Raw genomic sequence first — 13,249 nt, forward strand, 5'->3', positions numbered from 1 at the left:
TTGTTCCACACCTCTACTACTTCACATCGATGCAAACAGTCTCAGCCTACGGGGTGAAGTGGCTGTCAAATTCATACATTTTCGATGTCCCACGCATAGGTACCAAAATGTTAATTTTGACAGGAACCAAAAAATTTGCTGGGAATTCCCCTTTACCGAGGACCATTTTAAAGTTGCTCTCTTCACTCCTACACGAGAAAGAGATAGCAACACACCATGCCCTTGCGCTGAGACCATCATACATACCTTGCCACCACCTCATTGACCTATACGATGTAAAGTAGTAGAGGTGTGGAACAACGTACCGTTTGTTTGTGTTAGCAGCGCAAATAATGTAAACAGCAAGGGTGACGTCAATCTCGCCCTATTCTTCTACGGGAATAAAAAAGCATAAACATTGTGCCGTACAACGATGACACTAACACAGCTATACTTTTCAGCATATTACGAACACAAACATGCCGCGTTTGCCGTACCTAAATAATAGTGTACATGGATTGACCTACACCGTCATCACCACGAATAAATGAAATTTTGTTGTGTTGTGTGATGCTGCTGATGCCCTATTTTGCAACGCAGCGTTGTTCGTACGTGCTGAGTAATTCTTCAAATTAAGGTGAAAATTTCACGCAGTTGAATTGAACTTGTCGGAAAAGAAGAGTTTGTTGCTTAATTATTGTGCTTAACTACAAAGGTAGGAGCTTTTATAACAAGTATCCCTGTTAAATCATATATTTGTTAACAGTTATTTGGTAGTGCTAGCCGACTTGCAGGAACATGGCGGCTCAATTGGAAGGAGTGTTCGAACCAATTTTACAGAAGAAAATTGCCGACTCCAAGATTCTGGTTGTTGGGGCTGGCGGCATTGGGTGTGAGATTCTGAAGAATTTGGTCTTGTCTGGATTTCAGGATATTGAAATCGTAAGTTTATTTGCTTCGGCGTCCTTAGACATAACCTTAAAATTGGGAAGCCCTGCTGCCAGTTTTGGTCTCTAATATTGGTCTTTGTTTTCTTTTAGATTGATTTGGATACAATCGATGTAAGCAACTTGAACCGTCAATTTCTGTTTCACAAAGAACACGTTGGGAAATCCAAGGCACAAGTTGCGCGTGAAAGTGCGCTAAGTTTCAACCCGAATGTCAAGATTAAGGCTTACCATGACAGTATTACTACGTAAGTTACTATTGCAATTTACGTAAGCGCAATAAGATGAATTTTCACTTTATTGTAGGACTAATTACGGTGTAAGTTTCTTCCAACAATTTAAGTTAGTACTAAATGCTCTAGATAACCGAGCTGCCCGTAATCACGTTAATAGGCTCTGCCTAACAGCCGACGTGCCACTGATTGAATCAGGAACCGCCGGTTACAACGGGCAAGTGGAGCTAATCAAGCGGGGCTTGACACAATGCTACGAATGTACCCCGAAAGCAGCACAAAAAAGTTTTCCAGGTTGTACTATACGAAATACACCATCGGAGCCAATACATTGTATTGTTTGGGCAAAGCATTTGTTCAAGTAAGTTGAAATAGTCGCACTCGAGCATTTTTTCTATTAGCTAAATATATTTCTTATTTCTACTACAGTCAACTATTTGGCGAAAGCAACGAGGATGAAGATGTTTCTCCAGATACAGCGGATCCGGAGGCAGGTGCTGAAGCTGGTGAAACTGCATTAGCGGAGGAGGCAAACGAAAAAGGAAACGTGAATCGTGTTAACACACGCGCCTGGGCTCAACAAACTGGATATGATCCGGAAAAAATTTTCAACAAGCTATTTTTCGATGATATAAATTATTTATTGAGTATGTCTAACCTATGGAAAAGTCGCACACCTCCAAACCCAGCGAAATGGGACGCTCTGGAAGAAGACGGTGGCATCAGTGCTCCAACCGATGCTGTTTTGCGAGATCAAAAAGTTCTCAGCTTAGTTGAATCCGCTAAAGTATTCGGCGAGAGTATTGCTGCGCTGAAGCAAGAATTTTCAAAACTAGCCGATGGAGATCACCTAGTATGGGACAAGGATGATAAACACGCAATGGATTTCGTTGCCGCTTGCGCCAATATTCGTGCGCAAATATTCAATATACCTCGCAAGAGCCGCTTTGAAATCAAATCGATGGCCGGAAATATTATTCCAGCAATTGCCACCACCAATGCTATTACCGCTGGCGTAGTAGTAATGCACGCTTTTCGTATTTTACAGGAACAATTTGATAAATGTAAATCGGTTTATATGCGACTGCGACCGAATGCTCGCAACCAGTTGTTTGTCCCAGACAGGGACCTCAATCCTCCCAATCCTAAATGTTACGTTTGTGCAGCAAAACCAGAGGTTACCTTGAAGGTTGACACCAAAAACGTCACAGTAAAAGAGCTTCGGGACGACATTCTCATCAAAGCACTTAATATGATCAATCCAGACGTAATTATCGATGGAAAAGGAACAATAGTAATCTCGTCGGAAGAAGGTGAAACAGATTGCAATAACGAAAAGAAACTTGAAGAATTACAAATTGTTGACGGTTGCATTCTAAAGGTCGATGACTTCGTACAGAATTACGAACTAACCGTTACCGTCATTCACAAAGATCCTGCTCGTGAGGAAGCCAGCTTTGATATAGTTGCTGATCCGGATTCACTGAAACCGAAGGAAAATGAAAGCGACGAACCGAAACCTTCGACTTCTGGCCAGAATGGTAACTCGAAAACTACACCGGCGGTAAACGGCACCGAAGACGATGACGACGACATGTGCATTATAGAAGAAGAAACGGAGAACAAAGCAGATCAGCTGGACGAGTTGAATGTAGCGGGTCCCAGTGGAACTGGTTCTGAAAAGCGGAAGATTGATGACAGTGAAGGTCCAGCCAACAAAAAGCGTCGAGTTTCCAACGATGACGATGATGATCTAATCGTTATCAACTGAAGTGGCAAGTATTGTAGAAGATTTTGTTTTATTTCTTTCAAATCTGCTACGAGCAGAAATGATTCATGATAAAATTATGGATAATCTAATAAACGTACCACATGTAAGTCAACGATCGATAATGTTTTCCTCCGACCTACTAAGAAATCATCTAGCATAAGGTACTTATATGTAGGTACAGTGGACTCTCGGAAAAGTTAAGCGATTGGGGAATGGGTCGATTAACTTTTCCGAAATATTAACTTTTCTGAGTAGTCCTAAAAATCATTGAAAATGATAATTACAAAGGCGTAAGATGCATTCCAGGATATAGGATACACATTTTTATGTATTTAGAAGTTCTAATTAAAAAAAATATGTAGTAAGATCTTTTTGAAATAATAATTAGTTCCTTTCGGTAAGTTTAAAATAGTCGGTTCACTAGTTTACTTTTGTTTTTTCGTAGTCTGACTACGTTTTGATAATGTTGGCGCTTATTTCTAGTTCCTTCTTTTGCATTTAAAATTCAATCTGAGTTTGCGCTTTTCCAGTATGTTATTAATAATCCTGAAGTAAGTATGTGCCCGTATTGAACTATTGTTGGAACTGTCCGGTATAAGAGTTTAATTTAATCCCAGTTATGATACTACTCTGTATGAAACTGTGGAAAGGCTACCGAAAAATGAGAAATAAAGATAGAAGGTAAACACACGTGTGTGTGGACGAACGCTTGGACAACCAATAAATTCAAACTCTCAGAAAAGTTAAGGCAAAAATTAAATTTTTAGAGCGTTGCATGAGAGGTGATATTCGCTTAACTTTTCTGAACAATTAACTTTTCAGAGAGTTAACTTTTCCGAGAGTTCACTGTATATATGTTTCCAGCATATGTTTTATATACATATTCCTAATTTAAAAACCCGTGAATTGAAATATACGTATGAGCGCGATAGTAATAAGCGTGAAGTCCAGAGGTGATGGACAGATGTATCATTTGTGTTCATACACTTTAGAGATGGTCGGGTCTCGGGTTTTCAGACCCGAAACCCGGAAAAAACCCGAACCCGACGGGTTCGGGTCGGGTTCGGGCTTGATACTTTTACCAGGTGTCGGGTTCGGGTCGGGTCCGGGCTTGGCCAAAAAAAAATATTCGGGTTCGGGTCGGGTTCGGGCTTAGCGAAAAAATTAAGTCCGGATTTCGGGTTTGGGTAATAAGAAGCCGAACCATCTCCACATTCAGTTCTCGTAAAAGTATTATTTTAACATAATAAAATAAGCAGTACTTTAATGATATTTAGTATGACTCAGATATCAGCTACACTGAACTGGTTACTTTTTAGACGGTTTAGTGTTTTCAGATTTAGATCGAATTTAGGCCAAAAGTTATATATTCCAGAATTCGTTAGTTGGATCATGTCATAACTGCGCCCAAACAAGTTGGGTGGACTGACAGAAGACTAGAATTGTCTGCTATCATAAATTCTATTCCGATTTCCAAAAAGTTTCGTGCCTTGGAATAGTTGTAAGTTTAGCTGTCTTTAACACACAACATACCGTGCAGCAGAGCTACCACAAATACAGATATTTGTGCATGCATAAATTTGGGACCCATCAATTATTTCAGTTGCTGTGATTTCTAGCTCTACTAATGGTCCTGAATTTTAAAGTAATTCATAAACTATTCATGTTATTTAAAAGATTAGATCGAGAAAATAAAATACTCCGGAGAAAACGGTAGGGTCCTGAATTTATGCATGCACAAATATCTGTATTTATGGCAGCTCTGCCGTGAAGGGATCATTTGACCCATTGCTTTTTTGGTTCATTTTCACGGCGTTATAACACAATTCTGTTTAGCTACTTTTATTAGAAAATATATTTAAAACATAATGCAAAGTTTGGTGCTCTACTATTTCTTTTTTATCGAGAAAAATATTAATGCTAATCTATTGATAATCGCGGGATTTCCGGTCTTCTCGCGAAAAATATTCGTAGAGTGAAGTCGGTATGTTTTGTGTTAAAATCAACCCCTTTTATGTTGGCTACCTTTAAACCAGGGTGCTAGTGGTTTAGACAACTAGCTTTCGGCTATTAGATACCGGTATTACATAATGAAGCAAGATCCAAGCATTTCAAAATAATTTTTCATGTAAGTTTTTCTTTTCGTTTTTCACAGGTTTCATAGAAAGTAAAAGAAACGATTCTAGTTTTTTAGAATTTTCAATTCGGTTTCAAAAGAAATAGAAGGGTGAAAAAAACCTAATTTCAAATGAATTTTAGAGCTTTTAGAGCTCGAACGTTATAGAGAATACGAAAAGAAAACTGCCGAGATTTAAATCGAGGTGTGAGTTTTTTGAAAATAAATATGAAATTCAAGTTCAGGGCGGGATCCAATTTAACATAACATAAAAATTCGGGTTCGGATCGGGTTTTGGTTTGGCCGAAAAAAAAATCGGGTTCGGGTCGGGTTCGGGCTTAGCGAAAAAAATAAATCCGGGTTCGGGTCGGGTTCGGGTTTGACCGAAAATAAAATTTCGGGTTCGGGTCGGGCTCGGGTTTGACAGAAAATAAAAATTCGGGTTCGGGTCGAGTCCGGGTTTGCAAGCAAAAAAATTTTCGGGCCCGGGTCGGGTTCGGGCTGGGAAAATATGAAACCCGACCATCTCTAATACACTTCCACTGCTCGTATTCAAAATTAGTGAGTACTGAAACAAAGAGGTTAGTGAATGTTTCATCCTATTTGAAATAAGTTAAAATACTTTGGATGAAAATGATGGAGTATTTACCCAGTTTTACGCTTGTGTGAAGTTCCTAAATTCAATGTTGCTCTGTTTCATTTAGCGCAAAAATATCGGATCAATACATTAAAAACAACACTTTATTTGTGAGTCAAACAGGAAAAAAATTATATTAAAACTAAGAATCAACAGGCAAAACTAAACTAATCAACCTAAGCTATTAACATCACTAGGCTTTTTTATTCGCTGCTTTCGTTCTACTTGGTTGAACCTTTGCTTTAGGTGCTGTTATCTTGTTCTTCGATGGACCAGCAGCGGACTTAACCGTTTCAGTTTTCTTTTTACCCTGCCCAGCACCGGCTGATTTAGATTTCACTGTGCCTTTCAGTTTGGGTTGCGGAACAATCATTGAGTTTATAGAGAGTCTAACCTTTCCCGTTTTGGAGATCTTAGCTTTGGACTTGTCATTCTTGGAACCTGCCTTCGTTGCAGCGTTCTTCTTAGTGTCTTTCTTGAGCTTAGCGGACTCCTTTGTCTTGGGTTCTGCCTTCCGACTGGGAGCTTTTTTCTTAGTAACGGTTTCTTTTTCACTTTTTGGCTGAGGTTTAGCTTTTGCTTTTACTTGCGATGTTGTAGGTTTTTTAGGTTTCAACAATTTCGCCTGCTCACTTTTTATTTTTTTCTTAAAAGAGGCTGAAAAACCAATCGATCCAGTCAAACCAATACCGCTAGTTTTGACGTACGTTTCATTTTTTAGACCTTTTTGAATTGCTTTTTTGCAAAATAACTTTGCCTTAGCTTCAGGAACAGAATATTTATTCTCGATGAATTTCATAACCTTGTAAATCGACGTCCCTGTCCGCTGGTTCTCAACAAGCTCTTTAACTGCTTCTTCTACCATTTTATCGTATTTTGGGTGCTGCATAGCGACTACTGTAGCTGCGGGTTTAAAGGCCTTAGGTGGATTTACAGGACCACCTTTTGTCTTTGAAGAAACAGATTTTGCTTGCATGTCCTTTTGCTTTTCTTCTATTTCCTCTTGCTCATCTGATTCGTCGTTTTCATCCTCTTCTGCAGTGTCCTCATGATCTGCATCTTCGTCACTTTCCTCTCCAGACTCGCTAGACTGCTGCCGTGGAACCGGCCTCGTTTTAATGACTGGAGATTCAGCTTCGGATGATTCTTGCTCGGACTCTGAGGCACTCATTGTCAAGTTCTGTAAAAAACACATTACTGCTAAAAATATAGGCTAAAGACTGTATTACCGCTACCTTATTACAATAAATTAATTTTCGAAAACAGTTTATGTTTAAATTTAGAAATAGAGTTTTCATATATTGGTAGGTTTAATTGACCTGGGTATACATCACATGTATCATGTTAGATTCGGATGTAAACTATGAACCAATATTGAATAGTTCGTGTCTTTTTTAGAACCGACCGTTACGTATGGTATAAATTAAAAAATCGAAAACAAAGAAATGTTTGCTTTTTGAAAAGCAATACTATGTCAGCTATTGTTATTACTAATCTAATCTAAGCGAAGCTTGTAAACATTAGTTCAAGGTAGATTTGCGCCTTTTATGAAATAGAGTGGGAAAGTAACTAATATCCGCTATTCATTTTAATTTTTTTACTTACCTGAAATGTAGAAGTAATGTATGATTTCCGAAATCAACCCAGATATAAACGCCAAAAGAATCTATCATCTACCACACAATACAATGGTGATTTGCAATGAATGATTATAATGGCCTACATGTTTTAGGGTGATTCATTGTTGATCTGCGGGTTGATCGGCAAGTAGGTATTTCTGAATATCGTCACAGTGACAGCCGTTATAGGTTTTTCATTTTTAATACATTTCATTTTGAATTGATGTATACGATTCCTCAAAAGCTTTAAAAGAATAGCACCACGGAATCCGCAGACTGCGTAACTTTTAACCGGTCGCTTCTAGATAGAATATTCCCAGGTAGGCATGTAAACTCATATTGTACCGCGAAAAAAGAAGTAGTGTCGATATCGATAATTGAAACGGTGGGTATTGATATCTGGTAGTCTTCTTTTTCTATGCCACAGAAACGGCATATATCATCTTGAAGTTTTCCCATTAGCTTCAGACGATAACGACTCGGACAATGTCCTGTTATAAGACCAGTATAAATGCTTAGAACTTTCTTCGAAAGCTCCAGGATTTTGCGAGTCATTGAAACGTTTGGAGAGATAAACCGTTACGACAGCCTAGCATTGAAAGTGTTATTCCAATTTGATTCCACTTTCGAACATTCCCATGCTTTCAGCTCCATTTTTAAAGCAGAAGCAGACAGCGCTTTCGTTTCCATCTATCCCACAGTGACCTGGGACTTAGTACAGGTTGACTTGGTTACGACAAGACAATTTTTGGAGCGATTGAATACATTCCCGGACAAGTTTTGATGTGCATGTCGCCGACTTTAGTGCGTTTAGAGCTGCTTGGCTATCGGACATGATGCATATATTTGAATGTCTATAGTTCGTGCGCAAGCACATAGTCGTACATTCTAGAATTGCTTGTATTTCAGCTTGGAATACAATTGGTCATCTGTCCATAGGAATCGATAGGTCAATTTCTGGGCCAGTTACACCTGCTCCCACTTGATTGTCCATTTTTGAACCATCTGTATAGAAAACTGTCGAGCTTGGACGAAGATCGGGACCACCATCTTGTGTGACGTAGTTGCGAGTTGCGACACACAGAACAAGAATAAAACCGAATGTCGCACGTCAATTATTACAGTTTTCAACTGCAACAACAATAGTTAACTGTCCAGATACTTTTTGGACTGCATTTTGGGGCAATTCAAACTAAATGGACTCTTTCACAACGCTATGTAAACATGGTCAATCTACAATCACCCATATTCTGTATTTCGAACGAGTTGAAATATTTCGTTCGAGTTGTTTTTTAATATGAAGATCTTTCGTTCGAGCCGCTGTTTTTTCGAACGAAATGTCGGTTTCGAACGAAACATAAACTCGTTCGAAATACAGAATAGGGGTGAATATCTACAAAAAGGGTGATCAGCTCGATTGCTGCAACTATCGCGACATCACGTTGATAAAAGCCTTCTACTACTCTCCCAGATCCTGTTATGTCGGCCTCGGCTGCCACCGATAGCACACGAAACCTTGTGTGACTACCAGAACCAGAACTACCAGCCCAGCCAGCACCAACTCGTATATCAATGTACGAAAATTATCGTAGGGGAAGGGCGGTAAAGACGGACACTTGTCATATTTCATAAACAATAATTTTTTGAAGCAAATCAATGATGGGAAATGTTTCTATAGATTGAATTAACACTTTTGAACTAAATTGCCGATTTTTAGCAGCGTAGCTGACAAATTTATAAGCAAAACAAAGAAAAAATTCGTATATACGCTAACCGATGTAATTTTGTGCGTGAAGAAAATAGCTGGTAAATCGTTAAAAAACAACATATTCATGCTAAACCGACGACATTGCGTTAGTTTGGTGTTTCACTGAATATCCATTGGAAACCTAGTGAATTTTTGAATATTCAGTAAAAAGTTATTGAAGTTTGAAAAAATGGTATCCAAGTCGGGAAAGATGGACACCCAACGGTAGGGAAAGACGGACACACAGATTTTGAACAAAATGGGTTCACAACAATGCCCAACAACGATTTAACATTGCAAATACTTCCATATTATATATGTAAAAGTAACCACAAGTCATATAACAGTTGGAATGAGCCAACTTTTAGAAATGATTAATTCGTCACCAATTAAAATATTGAAGGAAACTATTCTATTTTCTCGCTCAAAGGGGGGATCGGGAAGGGGGTTTCCCAAACCAATTCTTTCCTAAATACATTATGAAATATGTTAATTTTTCTGAACATTATGAAATATGTTAATTTTTCTTAATACTGATAATTCAATGACGGGTGACACCTTTTTGCGAGTGTCCGTCTTTCCCATATCAAGTGTCCGTCTTTCCCGCCCATGCGCAGAAACTCTGATTTATACATGATGTTTATAATATTAAAAAATGCATAAATTTTGGAAGAAATTTTCCAGCACACGTTGTAACTTTATTAGACAGAGACTTAAAGGTTCAGTTTATACGAAAATTGAGATCAATACAGTAATATTTGAGTAGATATTGAGTCTTTACCTTAAGGTGTCCGTCTTTACCGCCCTTCCCCTAAATATCTCTTAACAAACTCGGATTCGTAAATAAAACCTAATAAAGTACGCACCAGTTGATATTCTATCGTTTATAATGCTAGTAGCTGGCAAACATACGATTTTCAGCACAAAGTCGTATAGCTATATGAAGCTTGTCGCACTTTATCGGATCTTATCGTATTGAAATACCTATATAAGTGTATCGCTCAAGATTATTCCTCAGTGCGTATATCGCCTCCGAAATGCGGATAAGCGGCTTTTGCGCGTCGAATACGATTTTGTTGGATACATATCGGTACGTAACTCTTATTTGCAATCTAATTATACATATGAAAATGCTGACTGGGAGGCGGACTTCATAGGGCCTCACGCAATACGCATACGGTCCAAATATTTTTCAGTCAACAGATTTTGCAAAACTGCCAGGAGCACGTGGCAATGTTGGAAATCGAGCGAGAAGTCAACCACACCTACTCAAACGCGAGAGAGTATGAGAAGCATAGCGTTCATCGTATACGCCGCTCACGCAGGCGTAAAACAAACAGCCACCGTTGCAGTGTACAGACATTCTGCCAGCTACTCACTCGCGAACGTACACTCTTATCGTTTTCATGCATAGCTTACTCGCGAGTCAAATAGCTCGCCTGCAATCAGATACAGATTTTGCATTACTTTTTATTTTCTTCTTTATTTTCGCCCTCGATGCTACTCACGGGCGGGAGTGCGATCCCTCGCGAGTAATCGGTATCAGCAGCTTGGGCTGCAATGATGAACGAAGGCGACAACCGTAGCTGTTAGCTAAATACTCGCAAAAACTCGTCGCAGTACATGAATAAATAAGAGCGAGAGTCCGAAGGGGATGCTCATGCCGAGGCCGGCCTGTTCGTTAGAAAGAATGAGTACGCGTGTGTGAGAAAATTAGGCCACACGAGTTTGAGCTTCGCAACACTGCCATGCATCACATCTTTATTGATTGCGTCATACGCGCCTCTATTCTGTAATTCGGACGGATTGATTTTCTGCATTTCGCCAGCAAAACAACTCGTTCGAAACAACTCGAATAAAAAAAACATCCGTTCGAATTACAGACTAGCGGCAACGATACAGATAATGCACGGTCACGGTTTTTCGAACAAACTGTCGTGAATAACCAGATAGAATAGTGATGTGTTTCATGCGCATCTCGGGGACACTCTTGTCCCTTCGAGACACGGTAAGGATTGAGACAAGGTAACGGCCTATTCTGCATCCTGTTCAAAATCGCTCATGAGGGGGTGATCCGACGAGGAGGCATCGAAACGAGAGGCACGATTTTCACCAAGGATAGCCAACTCCTAGGCTTTACACGTAACTACGACTTTAGCCAGGAACTCTGCGATGCCGGAGGCCATCTGCATCATAATGAAAACGCAATCTAGGAGGATTAATCCTCCCAATTGGACTAAAATACCAAATACATAAAAGGAAGAATCAAAAAAAAAACAAACGCGTACCTCCCACGGATAGTAACCGGTGACGAAATAGAAGCGGATGGATGAGTTCGTATATTCGGGATCATTGGTGACCGCGGACAACAACCCTAGTAAGGGGATCGAGTGGCACATTCAGGTAGGAAATCGGACCTATTCTGCCCTTTGCAAAACGCTACAATCAAGAAGCATACTCCGCCGTACGAAGCTGTGCTGACATTGTACAAAATTCGGCCGGTAGTTCTTTATGGACTTGAAGTCATGGCGCTGCTCACAGAGGACATACACACCTTGCCATGTTCGAGCGGAAGGTGCTCCGGATGAAATTTGGCGGAGTATAAAAGCGGAGAATAGCGGAAGTGTATGAATCACGAGCTACAGACATTGCTTGGAGGGATTCCCCATACATCTGGCAAAAATCGGTAGGCTGCGGTGGACCGTATTCGTCGTAAAGGACAGAGGGGCGCCACGTGACAGACAGCTTAAGCAGGTCGAAAATAGTTTACGACTTCTGAAACGACTGGGAAATTGGCGATGAGTGGCCCAAGATCGAGTAGAATAGAGACGACTGCTTGAAACAGCACGAGCCTATGCTGTTAACGAAGACGATGGGCTCCTTCACAATGGAATGCACAACGGAAGAATAGAGCATATTCGTATTCTAAGCGTATAGTGCATACCGTACTTTGCAAAAATACTGAGAAAAATTTATTCACTGCTCTCCGGACTGTTTTGACTGACTGATAAGTAGAAGAAATTTTATTTTAATTTTATACTTACTTCTATCAGCAGAGAGGCGGGTTGACTACGCATCGCCAATTCGTTGAACGTATCGACACACGCAAGTCGGCTTCAACCTGATCGAGCCATATAGGTAGCACGTTTGGCCCCTCTATTCCAGGTGCCGGTGGGGTTCTTGAAGAGAATGGATTTCACTGCACAGTCGTTCGGCGTCCTTGCGATGTGGCCCACCCACCGTAGTCTCTCAACTTGCGTTAGGTGAGAATCTCTCCAAGTAGTGCCTGCAACTCGTGATTAATACGCCTACGCCATTCTCTGCTATCCGTTTGTACTCCGCCAAAAACAGCTCGTAACACCTTTAGTTCAAATACGGCAAGCGCACGTATGTCTTCCGTAAGCCAAGTTACTGTCTCAAATCACTGAAAAGAGCCGCTCTACGAAAGTTTTTTAGATACCGTACGCTCTCACTACAGCATCACTACGTTAGAGTAAATCACGAGTTCAAGCGAGTCACTCGTGTTTGTTTTCAGCAATATCAACGTAGGATTCAGAGGAAATTCAGGTCGCACCCCAAAGCTTTCTGGAAGTTTGTGAACGAGCAACGCAAGGAATGCGCGTTGCTCTGTTCTATGATCTATCGCGATGAAGCTGCCTCGAATTTTACAAACATATGGAGCTCATTCGCTGAAAAGTTTGCTGGCGTGTTTAGTCATGAAAATTTAACCAGCGACGATGTCGACTGCGCCGCAAGGAACGTCCCATCGTATGGTCAAGCTCTGAGTGACCTGGGGATAAACACTGAGATGATCTCTTTTGCCGCTACGCAACTGAAGTCCGGACCAGATGGAATTCCGTCCGTTTTCCTGAAGAAGCACATGTCTTGTTTGGTTAGACCACTACAGCTCGTATTCCAGAAGTCCATCTCCAGTGGTTTTTCCGTCTTGCTGGAAATCTGCTTATATGCTTCCTGTGCATAAAAAGGCAACAGATGTGGACAATTACCGAGGAATTAGGCAGGCGAGATGTGGACAATTACCGAGGAATTAGGTACATCGTTGAGTGCCATCTCGAAATTGTTCGAGCTAACCGTCTTGGAGCCACTTTTTTCACATTACAAGCAATATTTGACCGCGGATCAGCATCAGACCTCCCTGGTCGATCCACTACTACTAATTTGCAGTGCCTTACTACGCAC

The 13,249-nt window shown here is 40.4% G+C and overlaps 2 protein-coding genes across 3 annotated transcripts; one reads left to right on the plus strand and one right to left on the minus strand.

The window, feature by feature from the left end:
• Positions 1–567: 567 nt before the first annotated feature.
• Positions 568–3,038, plus strand: LOC128742115 (SUMO-activating enzyme subunit 2). Of its 2 annotated transcripts, none has more exons than XM_053838334.1 (5): positions 568–694; positions 746–921; positions 1,020–1,174; positions 1,233–1,520; positions 1,589–3,038. In XM_053838334.1, exons 2-5 carry the CDS (start codon positions 778–780, stop codon positions 2,928–2,930), a joined length of 1,929 nt encoding a protein of 642 aa, XP_053694309.1. In that variant the 5' UTR covers positions 568–694; positions 746–777; the 3' UTR covers positions 2,931–3,038. The 2 variants fall into 2 exon arrangements, with proteins under 2 accessions (XP_053694309.1, XP_053694308.1); XM_053838333.1 differs by having other exon boundaries at positions 757–921.
• A 2,838-nt stretch (positions 3,039–5,876) lies between these two features.
• Positions 5,877–6,854, minus strand: LOC128740371 (uncharacterized). The gene has a single exon (XM_053835910.1). It carries the CDS (start codon positions 6,852–6,854, stop codon positions 5,877–5,879), a length of 978 nt encoding a protein of 325 aa, XP_053691885.1.
• Positions 6,855–13,249: the final 6,395 nt, after the last annotated feature.

The sequence above is a fragment of the Sabethes cyaneus genome, chromosome 3, assembly GCF_943734655.1.
Source record: "Sabethes cyaneus chromosome 3, idSabCyanKW18_F2, whole genome shotgun sequence".
Lineage (NCBI taxonomy): Eukaryota > Metazoa > Arthropoda > Insecta > Diptera > Culicidae > Sabethes > Sabethes cyaneus.

Bases quoted from the DNA above. Each gene is read 5' to 3' on its own strand.
- LOC128742115 (XM_053838334.1), top strand. From the start codon at position 778: ATGGCGGCTCAATTGGAAGGAGTGTTCGAACCAATTTTACAGAAGAAA. The intron at 922-1,019 runs GTAAGTTTATTT...GTTTTCTTTTAG, and splicing joins GATTTCAGGATATTGAAATC to ATTGATTTGGATACAATCGA. The intron at 1,521-1,588 runs GTAAGTTGAAAT...TTTCTACTACAG, and splicing joins TGGGCAAAGCATTTGTTCAA to TCAACTATTTGGCGAAAGCA.
- LOC128740371 (XM_053835910.1), bottom strand. From the start codon at position 6,854: ATGAGTGCCTCAGAGTCCGAGCAAGAATCATCCGAAGCTGAATCTCCA.